The 20,849-nt window shown below is 41.0% G+C and overlaps 1 protein-coding gene across 1 annotated transcript in view; it reads right to left on the bottom strand.

The window, feature by feature from the left end:
- Positions 1 to 3,600: 3,600 nt before the first annotated feature.
- The window catches only part of adcy3a (adenylate cyclase 3a), a 51,722-nt gene continuing 34,473 nt past the window's right edge, over positions 3,601 to 20,849 (bottom strand). The window contains 4 exon segments of the mRNA XM_061673633.1: positions 3,601 to 9,066; positions 11,757 to 11,881; positions 17,792 to 17,918; positions 18,017 to 18,130. Coding sequence (XP_061529617.1) covers positions 8,887 to 9,066; positions 11,757 to 11,881; positions 17,792 to 17,918; positions 18,017 to 18,130 — 546 coding nt within the window. The 3' untranslated portion in view covers positions 3,601 to 8,886.

Below are 20,849 nucleotides of genomic sequence, written 5' to 3'. Positions count from 1 at the left end.
AATTAAAAAAATATATATATATAGAATACTGTGAAGAAACCAGACAAAATTTTGCAGGCCAAAAATGTTATAAACTGAGTGTCACGCACTAATCATCTACTAAACTCAAAGCACCCGCACAGGTTTTCCCAGGTGTCAATAAATTGCTTCAGTTTGATTCAATTGTCCCAGTTGGGGTCAATATGGGGAAGACTGCAGACTCGACAACAACTGGCCAGAAGACCATCATTGATACCCTCCATAGGATGGGTAAGTCACAAATGTTCATAGCTAAGGAATGCTGTGTCCAAGCATATCAATGGAAGGACACAATGTGGCAGGAGAATATGCACCAGCAAAAAAAAAGATGACCGTGGGCTTCAGCAGCGTATCAGTGGAATGAAACAGAAGTCACAGCTTCAAAAACCACCACATTCAGACGCATCCAACAACTGTCGGGTTCCTCGGGTCAAGCCACTTCTGAGCCTGAGTCAACATAGGAAGCGCCTCAACTGGGCCAAAGAGAAGAACGACTGGACTGTTGGCGACTGGTCCGAGGTCCTCTTTTCCGATGAAAGTAAAGTGTGCCTTTCCTTCGGGAATCAAGGTCCAAGGGTTTGGAGGAAGACTGATGAAGAACAGAATCCAAGCTGCTTGAGGTCCACTGTGAAATATCCACAGTCAGTCATGATTTGGGGTGCAATCTACCAGGTATTGGTAAACTCTGCTTTCTTAAATCCAAGGTTGATGTTTTAGAGGACTCCATGATTCCTTCTGCTGAGGATCTGGATGGAGATACAGATTTCATCTTCCAGCAGGACCTGGCCCGTGGCCACGCAGCCACATGCACCAAAACCTAGTTTGATGCCCATGGCATCAACAGTGCTTGACTGGCCAGCCAACTTGCAGGATCTAAATCCGATTGAGAATCTATGGGGTATTATCAAGAGGAAAATGAAGGGGCACCAGACCCACAAACAAAGAAGAACTGACGGTATCAAGGAAATCTGGGTGTCCATAACTCCCAGGCAATGCCACAGGTTGATTGCCTCAATGCCACGGCGTATCGAGGCAGTGATTAAAGCAAAGGGATTCCCAACCAAGTATTGAGGATTAACATATTTTGAAAGTACCATGTTTTGTTTGATTTAATGTGACCCTAATTTCTTGCTTTTTTTTTTTTTTAAACTGTTGATTTCTTCACAGTATTCAAATTTTTTGAATTCCTGATTTTGTGGGTTTTGTGAGCTGGAAGCCCAAATTATGCAAAAAATAAACTCATGAATACTCGACATTGTTTAAATTGTGGGACTTGAATCTACAATCTATGAAAGTTAAACTTTTTCAGTGGAGTTATGGAAATAAATAAACTTCTCCATGATATAAATGTTTATTTTGGAAAGGGTCTGTAGTTCCTACAGCTCTGCACATCGCCCTTGTTCTTAAAAATAGGCACCAGCACACTTTTCCTCCATTCCTCAGGCATCTTTTCACCCGCGAGTGTTCTGTTGAATAAACTGGTCCAAAACTCCACAGCCACCTCTCCTAGATGCTTCCATACCTCCAGAGGTTGCGACTGTATGTCATCAGGACCAACTGCCTGTCCATTTTTTCATCCTCTTTTAGTACCTTTCTAACTCCCCCCTTACTAATCATTGCTACTTCCGGGCCGACCCCACTTGCGTCTTTTACTCTTCCTTCTCTCTCATATTCCTCAACTCCTCAAACTATCCTTTCCATCTATGCAGCACACAACTGGCACCAATCAACACATTTCCATCTCTATCCTTAATCAGCCCAACCTGCCTCACATCCTTCCCATCTCTATCCCTCTCTCTGGCCAACCTGGATAGATCTTTTTCCCCTTCTTTAGTGTTCAACCTGGCATACATGTCATGATTTGCCTCGTTTGGCCTTTGCCACCTCTGCCCTTTCCAAACGTCACATCTCCATGTATTCCTTTCTCCACTCCTCAGTCCTCTCAGTGTCCCACTTCTTCTTAGCTAACCTCTTTCCTTGGATGATTTCCTCTAATTTGAGGTTCCACCATCAAGTCTCCTTCTCTCCTTCCCTACTAGAAGACATACTGAGTACCCTCCTGCCGGTCTTTCTGATCACCTAGACCTGTAGTGATCTAGTCTTCTGGAAGCTCCTCCTGTCCACCAAGAGCCTGTCTCACCTCTCGCCGTAAAGCCGCACGGCACTCTTCCTTTCTCAGCTTCCCCTACATGTTTCTCTGCTCTGTCTTTGTCTTCTTAATCTTCCTCCCCACCACCAGAGCCATCTTTCACACCACCGTGCTATGCTGTCTAGCCACACTCTCCCCTACCACTACCTTACAGTCGGTAACCTCCTTCAGATTACATCGTCTGCACAAGATGTAATCCACCTGCGTGCTTCTACCTCCGCTCTTCTAGGTAACCCTATGTTTCTGCCTCTTCTGGAAGAAAGTGTTCACTACAGCCATTTCCATTCTTCTTGCAGTCTCCCACCATGTATCCCTCCAAGTTCTTTTCCTGGACCCCCAACTTAGCCATCACTTGTTCATCACCCGTGGTTTCATCACCAACATGTCCATTACAATCTGCACCAATCACGACTCTCTCTCTGTGTGGGATGCACAGAACTACTTCGTCTAGCTCCTTCCAGAATGTCTTTCCCCTCTAGGTCACATCCTTACTGTGGGGCATAGCCCCTAATCACATTATACAGAACACTCAATTTCAAGTTTCAGCCTCATCACTCAACCTGATACTCTTTTCACCTCGAAGAGATTCATTCATTCATTTTCTGTACCACTTATCCTCACTAGAGTCGCGGACGTGCTGGAGCCTATCCCAGGTATCTTCGGGGGAGAGGCAGGGTACACCCTCAACTGGACACCAGCCCATCGCAGACCTCCAAGACATTCTTAGCTAACGCTTCCTTTAAAATAACCCCTACTCAAATATTTCTCTTCCCATCTACACCATGGTAAAATTACTTACTAGTGAGGACAAAGAGCGTACTAGACGAGTACATGGACCTTAAGATGGATATCAAGGAAATTCAATGTTAAAACGACTTGCCACACCATTTTACTTTTAATGTATACTTAAAGAAATAGATAACAATATACCAGAATACATCAATTGAGAAACGCTACTGTAAATAGATTCATTGTCAAGTCAAAGATGGAGAAAACATGGAGGAGGGATTAGAACAACACGGAAAAACTTTTTAGAGTTGTAGAACGGGAAGTTAAATCCGACTCAATGAATCCCTACTGTTGATGCATCCACAGACGGGCCATCATTGTAGCAGCACCACAGTTTAGTGATGTCACTGTGACTATGTCGAGCCACCTGGAAAATAAATGTCATTGTTTTTGGAGTTTGTCTTTTAGGACGAAACATTGAACAGAAAGAATGAGGACTATTGGGTCAAATACATCTGGAAATAGATAATGACAAACATATTTTTCCCAGCAACTGAGTTTTATTTTAATTTGTGGCTATGAAACAAATACCGATAGTTATATTAGTTGGCACTAAGTTTTAATATAAAGTACCTTTTAGTTTGATAAAAGGTCATATTGATGATAATAATAACAACAAAATGAATAATAATTATGACAGAGTCTTGCATTTAGAAAAAAAATCAACTCACTTTATTATGACAACTGAAATGAACAAGGAAACATCGACTTACAGTAACAGTAGAAGTACTTCAAATGAAAAAGCAATCTCGGGATCAAAACAAGTGATAGATGTCTACAATATAAATCAATCGGGAAACAGCAATTGGCTCATTGCTATCAAGTCAAGGGTCAAGTCAGAGAAAATTAGGACATGAAGGGTGACTAGCACCACTTGGGGAAATCTATGTACTGTCGTCTTTTGGTGCTATTTGCTGGAGTTGTAGAAGTTGCAATGTAAAATTTGGAATCAACACAGTATTTAAAGTGCTATTTTGTTTCACATATCCTTTTAAAAATACAAATAAGGAAACAATCTCAAATCCATGTTTTGGCTTTAATATCCAGTTATTTCATGATCATTGGCACTTTCTCACATAAAAACTGTCCCAGTTGTTGGTAATAAATTCATCGGAACCATAAATACTGTTTTGACTCTTATGTACAACACACAATCTCTTCTTTTAAATTGAGCACAATTTCACATGACATTATAAAAATATGAATTAAAGGGCAAGGAATGACTTAACCTTTTCTTAAAAGAGCATGTCAAGGTTTGGAGAAGACACTATTGCACTTTGATCCCATTCTACAGCAGAGGTTTCCTAAACACATTGACTCAAAATGTACGTTGACTAACTCGCCGGTTTCCTTGCTGCCATGATATACCTTGTACATCTAAAATGGCAACTTCATGGAGAAGGACGTTCTCATCTTTGCAAACACATTTTAAACACTGCACGTGCTTGCTGACTCATCTGTCCTATTGAAGGTCGCAGAAATGTTTTCATTTTCTTGCAAATTTTAAATATTGACAAACTTACAGCAAAAGGTTCTCTGTGAAATACATGAAGTTATTTGTGGTAAAAGTACAGTACTTCGAATATTTTCTTCAGTAAAACTGGACTGGTGGTTCATGTCATACTGTATGTACTGGTTTTGCCGGAAATCTTCCCAAAAAGACTGCTTCAGGCAAATATCATTTGAAGTACTTTACTTTGCATTAAACCAACTTGTTTGTTTTAGTGTGTGTCAAACCTTGGGTGGTCCTATTTTATTAAGTCAATATTATAAAACATAATAAGTGGAAATATCATTATTACAGGACATCTTAATAAATTAAACATGACAGGAACGATACACATTCTGTTAAAGAGGTCACAAAGAAGACTACTTAGACAAAAACATGTCATTGTGTGTACAATGAATGCTTTTGTGTACAATTTTGACCTGAGAAGTAACTAAAGCTGTCAAATTTATGGAGAGAATCTAAAGTAGATAAATGGCACAAATCAATTTCAATACTCAAGTAAAGTGCAGGTACCTCCGAATTGTACCCTTGTTAGTATTATTACATTATTTTCCACCAGTGGTTCAAATGTTTGTTTGCCAGCGGTCTAATATTTAAAGTACTGGAGTTATTTACATCACTGGTCAAAACGAAAAGGAAACACAGAGGGTAGCCAATTATTTCAATTAGATGAGATCCCATTTCCACCTGTTAAGTATTCGGGTGTAAAGCACAACACCAGAAATCTGGAATCCACATCCAGATATAGAGCTCGAAATAATAACAGGTGGAATTATTGGAAACACATTCAGTTGACTTATTTTGTCCCGCTGAATGAGATTCTTGCCCATATCCTTTGCCATGATGTTAAAGGAAATATAGCTTATTACTGCGTGGCTCTTGTTTTTTTTTTCAGATTCCCCAAATGACAGGGATATTATTCACACACAGAAAAAAAACTAACATTGATGATCTAAACCAGAGTTGATCAATAGGCAGACTGCAATCCCGATACGGAACCAGGCGTCTTTCTGTATGGAGCCGGACCTATTTCAGATTTTGACAAGTGCTTTGATCAATTTAACCAAACCCAACTTTGAGGGGAATTTTTTTGTTTTTGTTTAATGTTAACCTGCACAGCTTTTTCTGAGCTTTTCATGATAGTACATGTAAGCACTAGGGCCTGAGCGATATGGATTTTTAAAGGCGATTCTGATATTTGTCAGAATAAAATTCCGATAACCAATTAATTGAAAAATATATAAGGAATCAAATAACTTCTTTTTTTTTTTTTGGTCCCTTAACACTTACAACAATAAAGATAGGAATTAACGGCAAAATATTTGACAGTTTTACAATACTTTGTTCTTTAGCATTTGTTTCATTTTACAACAGAGAGAAAAAATTGGGGAAAAAAGGCTGATCTATTTTCCATTTTTTACAGATTTTTATCTTCATTTGATTTTCATGATTTTTGTTTTATGTTGAAATGTGTAAAAATAAAATCATCAGATTTCTTTCCCAATCTGAAAAGGGATATCAGCCGATTAAATTGGCCAGCTGATTAAACGGTCGAGCCCTAGTATGCACACCAAAAATGAACATATCGCGTGCTCTATACCTTCTTCCGTGTGACAACTCAGCCAATTCGCTTAGTCAGTGCAGCTTTGTGAGTGCTGCAAGTGGTTTTTCAGTGAAGTAAGAAAGTGGTGACGATAACCAGGCAAACAGATATTGTGTTTCCAAACAAGAACAAGTGTGAATAATATTGGTTCAGATTGTTTATACATTATTTTTGAAAAAGAGATTTAACAAGATTGATGCACCAACTCACAATCTTCTCACTCAAACCTTTTTGTTTGCATTTCTTTTACATTTACTGTATTTGGTTTATTCTTCCCATTTTAAGGAAATTCCCATTTGGATGCCTTATTTTATAGGTGTCAAACTCAAGGCCTGGGGGCCAGTTCCAGCCCGCCACATCATTGTATGTGACCTGCAAAAGCAAATTATGTGTGCCAGCCTCCATGATTCTTGCTGAAATCTGTACCAAAATTTCAAATTGTCATATGTAATTAATAATAACATTGAGATATTGCAGTCAATTTTTGTTACCAAAACCCTTTTTACAGTAACTTGAACAATAGCTGTACAAACTTATTATCCTTATGTTTACAAAACTAGTTATCCATCAATTTAGTGTGTATAAAAATACGATGGGGCGATTAAACAATTTTTTAGTTGTCACAGTCATAACAGCCCTCATCTGTTTCTTTACAAAGCTCACTGTATATGTTTATTATCAAATTGGTAGAACAAAAACCAACGCTGCCATAATAAACTGCATTTATCCTTTAAAAGCACAGTCAATGGACAGGACTAGCGGACTTGGAATAGCGGAATCCTTCATCTAAAATTTTGTGATCACATCTGTGATAGGCACTTCTATCTACCCACAATGCGTAAAACATATCTCTGCTGTGTGGCTTCACTCGGTCCAGAAAAACAACCAGTTTTACCTATTATTCATATTCATGGCCCGGGCCAGCAGTGTAAGTGTGCTTTAGAGATCCATGAGCAGAGAGGACAGGAGAGTACTGACTGAGCTAACCTATTCTCCAGCCAAGAGCATGGGGAAACAATCCATTGACTGAGGAAATTGAGCAATACAGACACACACTATCATACACACCCATGAATGCCCCCGCTCCCCAGGACAGCTCGCTTCAGGTCAAATATTTCTGTATAGTAAGTGTAGATAAGTGTAGCACATAAAAGTCACAGTGTGATTCCAGTCTATGTTTGTTTGTTTTTAGAAATCACACCTTTCTCGCATTTAGTATTTCTGTCTGCATATTTCATCACCATTACCTCAATTATTCACCATAATTGTATCAATGTATAATGCGCACCCATGTATAATACGCACCCCCAAAGTTGACCTCAAAATTCTGGAAAACCCTTCTACCCACGTATAATGCATTTTTACAGTGCATGATTTTGCTTCTACCCACGAGATTAAAACGAAGTATTAGCTGTATTTTGTTGGTTTTTTTCCAAAAAGAATTTCTGACGTTAAGCACTTTAATTGAACACGTAATACTTTCTTTTTTTATTTACTTATTCTTATTTTGAAATTCACAGCCCTACTTTTATTTAGTAAATTAGAAAACACACAGTTGTGCTCATATGTTTGATCACCCAGGCAGAATTTGTAAGATGGGTACAATTCTTTAAAGAATACATGAAAGGCCAGGCGAAACACACTTAATTTTATTTTAATGGGATTGAAATTAAACGGCGGCCGTCTGCCTCACAGTTCTGAGGACCGGGGTTCAATCCTCGGCCCCGCCTGTGTGGAGTTTGCATCTTCTCCCCGTGCCTGCGTTGGTTTTCTCCGGGCAATCCGGTTTCCTCCCACATTCCAAAAAACATGCATGGTAGGTTACTTGACAACTCTAAATTGCCCGTAGATGTGAATGTGAGTGCGAATGGTTGTTTGTTTATATGTGCCCTACGATTGGCTGGCCATCAGTTCAGGCTGTTCTGCTCTTGCCCGATTATAGCTGGGATAGGCTCCGGCACGCCCGCGACTCTAGCGAGGAGAAGCGGCTCAGAAAATGGATGGATGGATGAAATTAAACGGTCAAGCATTATCATTAAACAAAACATAACCATAAAGAAATTAATGATGGTTGTTGTTCGGTCATCAGTCGTATCTAAAAAAAACATTTCACATATTCTGCCAGGGTATGTAAACATATGAGCACAACTGTATATATATGCAGTCATACATACGTACCCCGGTCATATTGGAGTGAAAGTGTAGGCCAGACCTTTTTCATAACCTCTAGATGGCGGCATACATTTATAAAATGTGAATTTTTTTCCCCCATTTTCCCCTATACCCATGTATAATGCACACTATTGACTTTTGACAATTTTTTTGGGGGGGAAATGCGCATTATACACGAGAAATTACGGTTATCACTTGAATGAAGAGCCAAATGTTGATAGTACTGGTACATAATTATATTTTATGTACATTTTCACACAGAAGTAAATCCAGAATTCCAATCCAGCAGTATCCCATCCCATAACAAACAAATCTAGTTGACCATGACACTGAATTACAAATACATCCCCTCTACTGGCATCAAAAGAAGGAATTGGTTCCCATCGAGGTGAAAACATCTCCAGTAATGAGCGCCCTGTTGACAAAGATCTCTGTTTAAGCATGCCCGCAGAATTTAATTGAAGTTATCAACATTTTCTACAGCAGAGCCTGCAGAAAGATGTGAATCCACAGAGACGTGTAGGCAGTGTCAAGGGTATGAGGGCATTTCATGGTTTCAAGGCAAATGACTTCTCATTCAAATGTTCTTTCCACAACCTCTCTGAATTTAGCATTCGTTTGCTGTTATTACGTTCATTTTTGGGTTTAACTGTCCACGACCTGATGTGGAAGTGTGACTGAAGAGCCATTTAGAAAGGAACCTTGTTTGTCCCTTCCCTTCAGAAAGTAAGTGAGGAGCTCCCCTTTTCCCTTCACAAAGATAGGTCCCCTCCTCACAAAGCGGAAGCCATACTCTTTGAGAATGTTGTAGCAATCCTCCACCACCTGGGGGAAACACACACAACACAGTTATCTAATCGTATTCACCAGGGGCACGGATGGGATTTTGGAACTCGTCTTGATCAGGGAGGCATTTCGTCAACAGTTAGTATGAACTGCTGGCAGGTGATTGGAATTACAGAAAAATAACAATTTCAGTATTTATGACTTTATGACATTTCGTGAACAATTCATTATTGTTTCGCCATGACTTCGAATTCTCCAATGTATGAATGCGTGTGTATCTCTCTATCGCGCTCCCGCTCCCTCTCTCTCTCTCTCTCTCTATCTAGATAAATAGACACACACACACACATACACACACACACACACATTCGAGAATTCGAAGTCATGGTTAAATAATAATGAATTGTTAACGAAATACCTCCCTGATCAAGACAAGTCATAAATACTGAAACTGTTATTGTTCTGTAATTCCAATCACTTGCCAAAACGTCATGCTAATTGCAAAATAGTTTATTTTTTATTTCTCTTTTTTAAACCTGTCCTGTTCAGCTGCATGGCTATGCAGAACGGTGGATCTGTATGCCTTTTGTGCTGGAACAGTTTTGCTGTGCAACAGGGGAGTTCGAAATACGTCCTCTATTTGAATCATTGTGATGTTTATTGAAAATGCAGCTGGACAGAAAAGGGTTTTAGGTGATAGATCGAGGGACAGCACGGACAAGGGGAATAGGGGTGCGAACCACAGCAGCACAATAGTTAGACAGTCTAGATATTTGACCACAAGTAATGTTACAAAAGTCAAATTGTGTTTTTATTCATGGATGGGGGGGGCACACACACCTGGTGAGGACATGCAACAACTAACCAATAGAACAAGATGAGAGAGGACAGAAAAGGGCAGTGCAGGACAGGATGTGGGAAATGAGCAAGGCAGTGCTACTGATGAGTGGTGCGGTGGGATGCTTTTATAGTGTCCATACACCTGTAAGAACCTGTGAGTTGTTATCTGAATACAACCTGTGTTATTGTTAGTTTTACCAGGAAAAGCAATTCAAGTCTATAGCGTGTCTATGAAACATATTAGTGAATAAACACCATATCACATGCATGTTAAGTCAACACGTGTACAGACTTGCTGCGCCGGGACATCAAGGAAGGGTGGGCCTGCCCCCCGACCAGTCGGCAAGGGTAACTCCAAACCCCACGTCCAATCCCCCCCACCCAGTGCGCCCCACCGCTGCAACCACCCCCGCTACCCCCGGAAAGCATGGCCCCAATAGGGCCCGACACAGGAGCCAGCTGCCACCCCGAAAGATCACCGGCCACCAAAAGTGAGCCCATGTCAAGCGCCTGCCAGGAGCTATGATGGGCGAGTTTTACCTTTTATTTCAACATTAGTGTATTAATTTTAGTTTAAACAATAACAATAACACAAATAATTATGTGAACTGTACGTGGAATTCACATTTTAAATAACAGACGTCTCCAGCAGCCCGCAACTCTGGTGAGGATAAGCGGTAAAGAAAATGGATGGATAGTATTATTAGGATTTCCCTATAGCGCATACGGGATAAAAGCATTTTTATTTTACATTTAGCCTACGTCGGGGAGGAGAAAATGCCATTTATTATTTATGTTTTCTTATAATTGTGAGACTACCTACTCAACATTACAAAACAATTAACTGCACTCACTATTCTCAACAACAACCAACAAGCATAGGATATGATGGCCTACTTACATTATTTGTTTTTTGAAAAATGGTGTGATTGTTTTTTTGTTTCTTTGTTTTCTGGACAATACAAAACGCACCGCACGGCTGGTACCTGTTTTTTAAGGACACTGGCTGCACACTGTAACAAATAGGTGTTTAAAAAAGAAAGAAAAAAAGACTTTCCAGGGATATTTTGAAGCTCTTTCAATTCAGCGAGTGTTGACTACATCTAGCTAAGTCGAGATAAAGTTACAAATTTTACCGGTACTTTGTTTTAAGTTGAGTAAGCACCTCATGTTTTCACAGCGTGGGATGTTAGACTTATGCCGGGACCCTGACGCAGTGACGGTGTGTACAATTTCCGCTGAGAGTTGGAATTCATAAATTTTGTGACACATACAGCGGCTGAAATAAGTACTTAACACGTCACCATTTTTCTCACTAAATCTACTTCCAAAGGCGGCACGGTGGCCGACTGGTTAGCACGTCAGCCTCACAGTTCTGAGGACCGGGGTACAAATCCCAGTCATGTTCTCCCTGTGCCTGCGTGGGTTTTCTCCAGACACTACGGTTTCCTCCCACATCCCAAAAACATGCATGGTAGGTTAATTGACGACTCTAAATTGCCCGTAGGTGTGAATGTGAGTGTGAATGGTTGTTTATATGTGCCCTGTGATTGGCTGCCGACCAGTTCAGGGTTTACCCCGCCTCCCGCCCGAACATAGCTGGGATAGACTCTAAGACTATGTATTTGTATCAATCTGATTTAAAATGCAATATGAAATACCAAATAATTACCCACTTAAATAGAAGGGGAACGTGAGAGTACAAAACAATGGAATAAACTTTTTGGTTTAAATAATCCTTCAAGAGTTGGTCAGGAAAAGATGAGGTCTTCTTAAAACGTGAGCTATTGTATAGTTATGAATCTGCTCTGTCGAGCTAAATTCAGTAAAATGTGAAAGAATAGGTGATATTGACAATTAGTGGACTGTATTAAAGACTGTTGCCATACCTGAATGTTTCCCATCACCCCTGTAGACTCCATACGACTGGCAACATTCACTGTGTTTCCCCAGATGTCATAGTGAGGTTTGCGTGCACCAATCACTCCTGCTAAAACTCCTCCCTTATTCAGACCTTGATGGAGTGAGTCAAAGAAAAAAAATAAGAAATAGAAGTAAGGTAATGCAAGGTAATGTGTCATCTGACAGCCATTCGTGTTCATTCTACAATCCCAATTCCAATGAAGTTGGGACGTTGTGTTAAACATAAATAAAAACAGAATACAGTGTTCCCTCACCACTTCGCGCTTCACGTTTTGCAACTTCAGTGCGTCGCGGGGTTTTCCCAAATATTCATAAAAAAATATAGCCATATCGGCAGCCATATTGCGGAAAGACGCAGTTGTTTCATGTTGATGCGCGCGAGAGAAGGTTTTCCCTGCATGCCAAACAAAGAGATGAGTTGACCCAGAGGCTTTGTACATGCCTGTACTGTACGGGCACTCATACAAGGCGCGTGATTGGTTCCCGGCGTGACATCGATCAATCAGAGCACGAGTGGATTTACCCTGTAAGCTGATTGGCTGCGCATCATCGCAGCCTCACCCAGCATCTTCCCTTGTTGTGTCTCGCCAGTCTCGTCCACACTGTTGTGTTCGCAATAACTTTTTTTTGTTGAAGCGATCATTTTTTAGATTCGTTAAGCATGTCCTTACAATGCCGCCGAAGCGCTGTGCCCCTGCGAAAGCTTCCTCCGGGGCGCCCAAGAGGAAGAAGATGATGACCATCAGCGAAAAAGTGCCCATCACCATGTCTCCAAGGTACACCGTCAGCGCCTCCAGCAGAAGAGTCTCCGAGTCAAGTGAGAGCCTCTCCTCCGCCACCAACACAAGCCTCTTCGCCTCTCTCAGAAGGCAATGTTGATGAATGTTAATTACTGTATAATAAATGTTAATTATTGTCTAAGGTTTTAGAATTAAAGATTTAAGTAAATACATGTACTGTTGTAATCTTTGTTTCAAATATGTAAAGTATAAATACTGTTTACATATTTTATACATTCTGGTACCCACATACACATCCACAAAAATTCCTGGGGGGGGGGCAAATCCAACTTTGCGGTTTTTCACCTTTCGCGGGGGGTTCTGGTCCCCATTAAAAAAAAAAAACGAGGGAACACTGTACAACGATTTGCAAATCATGTTCGACCTATATTTAATTGAATACACTCCAAAGACATTGACTTAAATATACAACGTACAGCCCCAATTAACAATGAAGTTGGGACGTTGTGTTAAACAAATAAAAACAGAATACAATGATTTGCAAATCATGTTCAACCTATATTTAATTGGATACACGACAAAGACAGGATATTTAATGTTCAAACTGATAAACTTGATTGTTTTTAGCAAATAATCATTAACTTAGAATTTTAAGGCTGCAACTCGTTCCAAAAAAGCTGGGACAGGGTCATGTTTACCACTGTGTTACATCACCTTTTCTTTGAACAACATTCAATAAACGTTTGGGAACTGAGGACACTAATTGTTGAAGCTTTGTAGGTGGAATTCTTTCCTATTCTTGCTTGATGTACAGCTTCAGCTGTTCAACAGTCCGGGGTCTCCGTTGCCATATTTTATGCTCCGTTGTCGTATTTTATGCTTCATAAAACGACTAACAACTCTAAATCAGTCTGGCATGCATTCCAATCGCTGACTAATTAATTACAAGCGACGATCCCCCCCAAGCTGAGAACAATAGCACACTAGCCAACGACTTGAATACCTTCGACTGCAGATTTGAAAAGGACACTTTCACACCCCACATCCACATCACCGAACAGAATCACACCTCTGACTTCTGCGTTAACCATCCATGAACAAGTTGTGAGACGCATCTTCAAACAACAAAAGATGAACAAAGCGGCAGGCCCAGAGCATGTGTCCCCATCCTGCCTCAAAGTCTGCGAGGACCAGCTCGCACCAGTCTTCATTCAGATCTTCAACAGATCTCTGGAACTGTGCGAAGTACCATCCTGTTTCAAACGCTCCATCATCATTCCAGTCCCCAAGAAACCTGCAATCTCGGGTCTAAATGACTACAGGCCTGTCGCCTTGACATCTGTGGTCATGAAGTCCTTTGAACGTCTCGTGCTGGACCACCTCAAGAGCGTCACAGGTCGCCTGCTGGACCCCCTGCAGTTTGCCAACCGAGCGAACAAGTCTGCGGATGATGCAGTCAACATAGGACTGCACCTCATCCTAGAACACCTCGACAGTGCAGGGACCTACGCGAGGATCCTGTTCATGGACTTCAGCTCAGCGTTCAACACCATCATCCCTGAACTCCTTTCCTCCAAGCTTCTCCAGCTCAGCGTCTCACCTGCCATCTCCCAGTGGATTTACAGCTTCCTGACGGGCGGGACACAGCAGGTGAGGCTGGGGGAGGCCACCTCATCCACACGCAGCATCAGCACTGGGGCGCCCCAAGGTTGTGTCCTCTCTCCGCTGCTCTTCTCTCTCTACACGAACGACTGCACCTCAGCGAACCCGACTGTCAAACTCCTGAAGTTTGCAGATGACACCACTGTCATCGGCCTCATCAAGGACGGTGACGAGTCTGCATATCGACAGGAAGCGGAGCGGCTGGAGCTGTGGGGCGGCCGACACAACCTGGAGCTGAACACACTCAAGACTGTAGAGATAATCGTGGACTTCAGGAGGCATCCTTTGCCACAGCTGCCCCTCACGTTGTCCAGCTGCCTTGTGTCAACCGTTGACACCTTCAAGTTCCTGGGAATTACAGTCTCTCAGGGCCTGAAGTAGGCGACCAACATCAACTCCGTCCTCAAAAAGGCCCAGCAGAGGATGTACTTTCTGCGGCTTCTGCGAAAGCACAGCCTGCCACAGGAGCTGCTGAGGCAGTTCTACACAGCGGTCATCAACTCAGTCCTGTGTTCTTCCATCACAGTCTGGTTTGGTGCTGCTACAAAAAAGGACAAACTCCGACTGCAACGGACAATCAAAACTGCTGAAAGGATTGTCGGTACCCCCCTACCCACCCTTGAGGACTTGCACGCTGCCAGAACTAAGACAAGAGCGTGCAAAATCCTCTCTGACCATCCACATCCGGGTCACCAGCTCTTCCAGCTCCTTCCCTCAGGTAGGCGCTACCGATCAATGCAAACTAGAACTAGTAGACATTCCAACATCTTCTTCCCTCTTGCAATCAACTTCTTAAACACCTAACCTACAATTCCATTGCAACATGCTGGCAATTTTTTGTCTTGAGTTTGTTGTCACATTTCTGTGGGGCCAATTATGTATTACTCGTGCACTCACTGTAGTTGTCTCGCCACGCTGCACTATTTGCATATCTGTTGTTGACCAATACTGGGCACTCATACCAGAGTAGCATCTGCTCCATTTGCACACTGACTGAGGAGTATCTGCAACATTTGCACAATCAACATTGTCCCAGATTATCACACTACTCGTCACTTTAAACTGCATACACTCCTTGAAAAAAAAAAAAAAAGTACCGGCATTACCAGATAACTAGCAACACTTTACTGCTCAGTGACTGTTTTTTTTTTTTTTGTCAATGTCTTTATGTCTCAAAAGTGTTCTGTCCATTGACTGCCTGTTGTCGTACTCGAGCGGCTCCAACTACCGGAGACAAATTCCTTGTGTGTTTTGGACATACTTGGCAAATAAAGATGATTCTGATAATGCCACGAAGCCACGCTGTTGTAACACATGCAGAATGTGGTTTGGCATTGTCTTGCTGAAATAAGCAGGGGGGTCCATGAAAAAGATGTTGCTTGGATGGAAGCATATGTTTCTCCATAACCTGTATGTACCTCTCAGCATTAATGGTGCCTTCACAGATGTGAAAGTTACCCATGCCATTGGCACTAGCACAGCCCCATACCATCGCAGATGCTGGCTTTAGAACTTTGTGTCACTAACTGTCCAGATGGTTCTTTTCCTCTTTGGCCCAGAGGACACGACGTCCACAATTTCCAAAAACAATTTGAAATGTGGACTCATCGGACCACAGAACACTTTTCCACTCTGCATCAGCCCATCTTAGATGAGCTCGGGCCCAGAGAAGCCGGCGGCGTTTCTGGCTGTTGTTGATAAATCGCTTTTGCTTTGCATAGTAGAGTTTCAAGTTGCACTTACGGATGTAGCGCCGAACTGTATTTACTGACATTGGTTTTCTGAAGTGTTCCTGAGCCCATGTGGGGATATCCTTTACAAATTGATGTCGGTTTTTGATGCAGTGCCGCCTGAGGGATCGAAGGTCACGTGCATTAAATGTTGGTTTTCGGCCTTGCCCCTTACTTGCAATGATTTCTTCAGATTCTCTGAACCTTTTGACGATATTATGGACTGTATGGACTCTTCTTCTTCTCCTTTCGGCTTGTCCCGTTAGGGGTCGCCACAGCGCGTCATCCTTTTCCATGTAAGCCTATCTCCTGCATCCTCCTCTCGAACACCAACTGCCATCATGTCTTCCCTCACGACATCCATCAACCTTCTCTTTGGTCTTCCTCTAGCTCTCTTGCCTAGCAGCTCCATCCTCATCATCCTTCTACCAATATACTCACTATTTCTCCTCTGGATGTGTCCAAACTGGTCTCCTAGTCTCCTGGACACACAATATATCAACTTTTCTCCTAATCATCATGTCAACCAACTCCTGAGATTTTCCTGTCATAGTCCCAACATTCAAAGTCCCCACATTCAGTTCTAGGCTCTGTGCTTTCCTCTTCTCTTTCTGCCGAAGAACCCGCTTTCCACCTCTTGTTCTTCTTTGACTTCGACCCACAGTAGCTGAATTTCCAACGGCGCCCCCGCAGGTTGACGGCGTCGGTGGAGGACGTTGTTAACCCGGGCCACGACCGATCCGGTATGGAATTCTTTGGATGAACGCTCATATTTGTTTGGCAAGGTTTTAAGCCGGATGCCCTTCCTGACGTAACCCTCTGCATTTATCCGGGCTTGGGACCGGCCTACAGTTTGCACTGACTTGTGCCCCCCATAGGGTTGCATTATGGACCGTAGATGATGAAATCCCTAAATTCCTTGCAATTGTACATTGAGGAACATTGTCCTTAAACTGTTGGACTATTTTCTCTCGCACTTGTTCACGAAGAGGTGAAACTCGCCCCATCTTTGCTTGTGAATGACTGAGCAATTCAGGGAAGCTCCTTTTAGACCCAATCATGGCAACCACCTGTTCCCAATTAGCCTGTTCACCTGTGGGATGTTCCAAGCAGGTGTTTGAGGAGCATTCCTCAACTTTCTCAGTTTTTTTTTTTGTTTTGGCACCTGTCCCAGCTTCTTTTGGAACGTGTTGCTGCCATAACATTCTTAGTTAATGATTATGTGCAAAAAACTATTAATAAAGTTGATCAGTTTGAACATTAAATAGCTTGTCTTTGTAGTGTCTTCAATTAAATATAGATTGAACAAATCAGTTGTATTCTGTTTTTATTTGTTTAACACAACGTCCCAACGTCATTGGAATTGGGGTTGTACATGGCACTGTTTACTTAGCAGACGCCAGAGATATGGTAATGCTTTTTAAGCATATATTTGGGCGTGAGAGTAAGACAAATCAACCCTATATAAACTATCCATGTAGAATATGTAGAATCAACAAATGGTAATTTGAATGACACTATTCAAGTCACACAATGCCAGATGGTTTATTTCACCCAAAAAGTGAATTTTACAAATCTATTTGGGAAATAGCAATCTCCATGAAGAAATTATAGGTTAAATGCATTCATTTGGTCAGTCAGGTTCATTAGAGACAAAATACTAGCATTTTTTTTTTTTTTTTTTTTAAATATCTGACTATGAGATCATCTGCCGGAAGCTTGGCTAGCTAGCTGGACTTGTGATTACATAGATCTGCAAGTTCCTTTGCCAAACTAGTACTTTCACGCCATGGCAATGTTTCTCCAATAAATAATATTACATTAACACTACAAACTACATATTCGGGCCGTTGAACAGTAAAGACATACCGATTCGTAGCATGAAGTTGTTAAATGACTGGTAGTTTATGTTCATGAGCGTAACCTTCATGGCTAGCGCAAAGTCCGCCAGGTCTGCCAGGTGCTGCCAGCGCTCTTTGTCCGACTGCTCCTCCTTCTGCCGAACAACATCCAAATAGGTAAAAATGTTTTTTTGTGGTAGCTTAAATCAGTTACACAGATCGAAACACGCCAATGTTAAGTGACTACACTGACCTTCATACAGGTGTACCCATTGTTAACATCTGGAGTAACACCTGATGCTGCCATGTAGGTGCTTCCGATGGTTTTGATTTTTGTGATGCAGCGAAACTGAGGCTCGTCCAGCAGCTGTAATGGATAAAAGTCAAAAGATTAGGCATATCAAACACAGCAACACGAAACACTAACCCGGTAATAACCATAATTGAACTGAATGACCCGAAGTAGGTGCCATTTATTTTCCTTTTTTGAAAGCCCCATGACCAGTAATGATAGTCTCATCCGCAATTTGTGAACAAAGTGGGTTCTGACTAAAGTAGAGACACTTATATGGAAAATAAAGAGATTGTAAATATATGAAGGATTCATTTCCAGTCGATAGACCCAAACCCTCTAACAAGAAGGATAGCTAGCATTGATCAATAAACAGACATATTTGAAAGTGATAAATAATAATATTCTGACAAATTAAGTGAAATTGGATAGTTTCCGATGGCACCCCTTACGTTCTCTCAAGGTACAGTAGTGTGCCACAGGACCCTGGTTAGGAATTATAGATTGTGTTCAGTTATTTAATTATTGAATACACGTGATTTACTGTATGTAACTTGGGGTTACTATTGTGTACATGATAGATGCATGAAGTTGATGCCTTGCTAATTCTAATTTGTCTGTGTTGTTGCACACCACAATAAACCATTTTAACCCTACTTATTCATTGTGTTACAGTTTCAGTGTCTTCATTACGTTAATTGTTTTAAACTTTACATCGGTGTTGAAGTACACGTTATTATTATTATTATTGTTGCTTGCTTCTTTGCAATACACATTTCACTGTAATGAAAAAAGAGTAGTCTACTCCAATAGGAATGTCAGAAAAAAAATTATATTGTATAGGCATAGTAGACAATGTGATTCTTTTGCGTTTTTCATTTTTATATTTAAATTACAATAATTACATTATTTTCCACTTCAATCTTCAAACCTAATCAACTATACATTTTGAACATTCAATATGTCTGTCCTGAGAAATGCCATGAATATAGTAATTTTGGATGTGGGACTTTTTGTTAAAATGTACAAAACACAATAAAAATAGCAAATAATTGATTTATATTAATACCTTTTACCACAACGTCTTACAGTGTCTTGGCACTTTCTTTCCAGCTGAAAAATGTTGTTCGACAAATTAACATTAATGCATAAATAAACATTAGCTCCCAACTTGGCTAGCGTATGAATAGTTTTGGGCTTCACTGTTTCCAATCGCTAAAGCTTACTAAAGGAGAACTAAACCCCCTTTTTTCTTTTTGCAAGAATACATAGTATGTGCCAGCACTAGTCAAAATACTGATTAATACTGTGTTTGTAGAATCAATATGTCATGAAATAATTCAACGTAAGGGCAGTGCCATGTTGGAGAAAATTATGTTCAGCTACAGACCAGAAGTAGTGCAAGTAGTTCGTTACCTGCGAATACAGTGTGCTATTGAACTGTGTCGGCTCACTGACTTAAGAGTGCAATGGATTTTACCATTCGCTCCTGCGCACAACATGCCTGAGCTGGAAATCATGCAGCGGCCATCAGAGGTTACATCAATGTAACGAAGAGTAAAAGCGTTGTACTTAACATTCTTGATAAGAAGACACCCGCTAAAAGAAATCCAGTTCTGCTCACGACTCGGTAAGTAGATGCAGATGATGACGTTATTATCAAGATTTATTATGTAGCTTTTGTACTTGTAATGAAAACGAATACAGTATGTACCTTGTCCTTGCTGAATATTTACGAACTGAATGTTTTTTTCAGGTTAGTTTTTTTTTTCTAGCAAATTCACACTCTCGCAAGAGTGAAAAGACCTCCAAATGGCCGACCACGTAAGCGAGTTTATGCGATGTTTTGAACATATTTTCTAGAATAAATGCAACCCCAATTCCAATGAAGTTGGGACGTTGTGTTAAACATAACTAAAAACAGCATACAATGATTTGCAAATCATGTTCAACCTATATTTAATTGAATACTCTACGAAGACAAGATATATAATTTTCAAATTGATTAAATGTATTGTTTTTAGAAAATAATCATTAGCTAAGGAATTTTATGGCTGGAACATGTTCCAAAAAAGCTGGGACAGGTGGCAAAAAAGACTGAGAAAGTTGAGGAATGCTCCTCAAACACCTGTTTGGAACATCCCACAGGTGAACGGGCTAATTGGGAACAGGTGGGTGCCATGATTGGGTATCAAAGGAGCTTCCTTGAATCGCTCAGTCATTCACAAGCAAAGATGGGGCGAGCTTCACCTCTTTGTGAACAAGTGCGGGAGAAAATAGTCCAACAGTTTAAGGACAATGTTCCTCAATGTACAATTGCAAGGAATTTAGGGATTTCATCATCCACGGTCCACATCATCATCAAAAGGTTCAGAGAATCTGGAGAAATCACTGCATGTAAGCGGCAAGGCCGAAAAGCAACATTGAATGCCCGTGACCTTCGATCCCTCAGGCGGCACTGCATCATAAATCGACATCAATGTGTAAAGGAAATCACCACATGGGCTCAGGAACACTTCAGAAAACCAATGCCAGTAAATACAGTTCGGCGCAACATCCGTAAGTGCACCTTGAAACTCGGCTATGCAAAGCAAAAGCCATTTGCCATTAGCTTTTTTTGGAACGTGTTGCAGCCATAAAATTCTAAGTTAATGATTATTTGCTAAAAACAATCAAGTTTATCAGTTTGAACATTAAATATCCTGTCTTTGTCGTGTCTCCAATTAAATATAGGTTGAACATGATTTGCAAATCATTGTATTCTGTTTTTATTTATGTTTAACACAACGTCCCA

The sequence above is a fragment of the Phycodurus eques genome, chromosome 4 (genome assembly GCF_024500275.1).
Source record: "Phycodurus eques isolate BA_2022a chromosome 4, UOR_Pequ_1.1, whole genome shotgun sequence".
NCBI lineage: Eukaryota > Metazoa > Chordata > Actinopteri > Syngnathiformes > Syngnathidae > Phycodurus > Phycodurus eques.
This window is presented reverse-complemented; position numbering and strand designations above follow the sequence as displayed.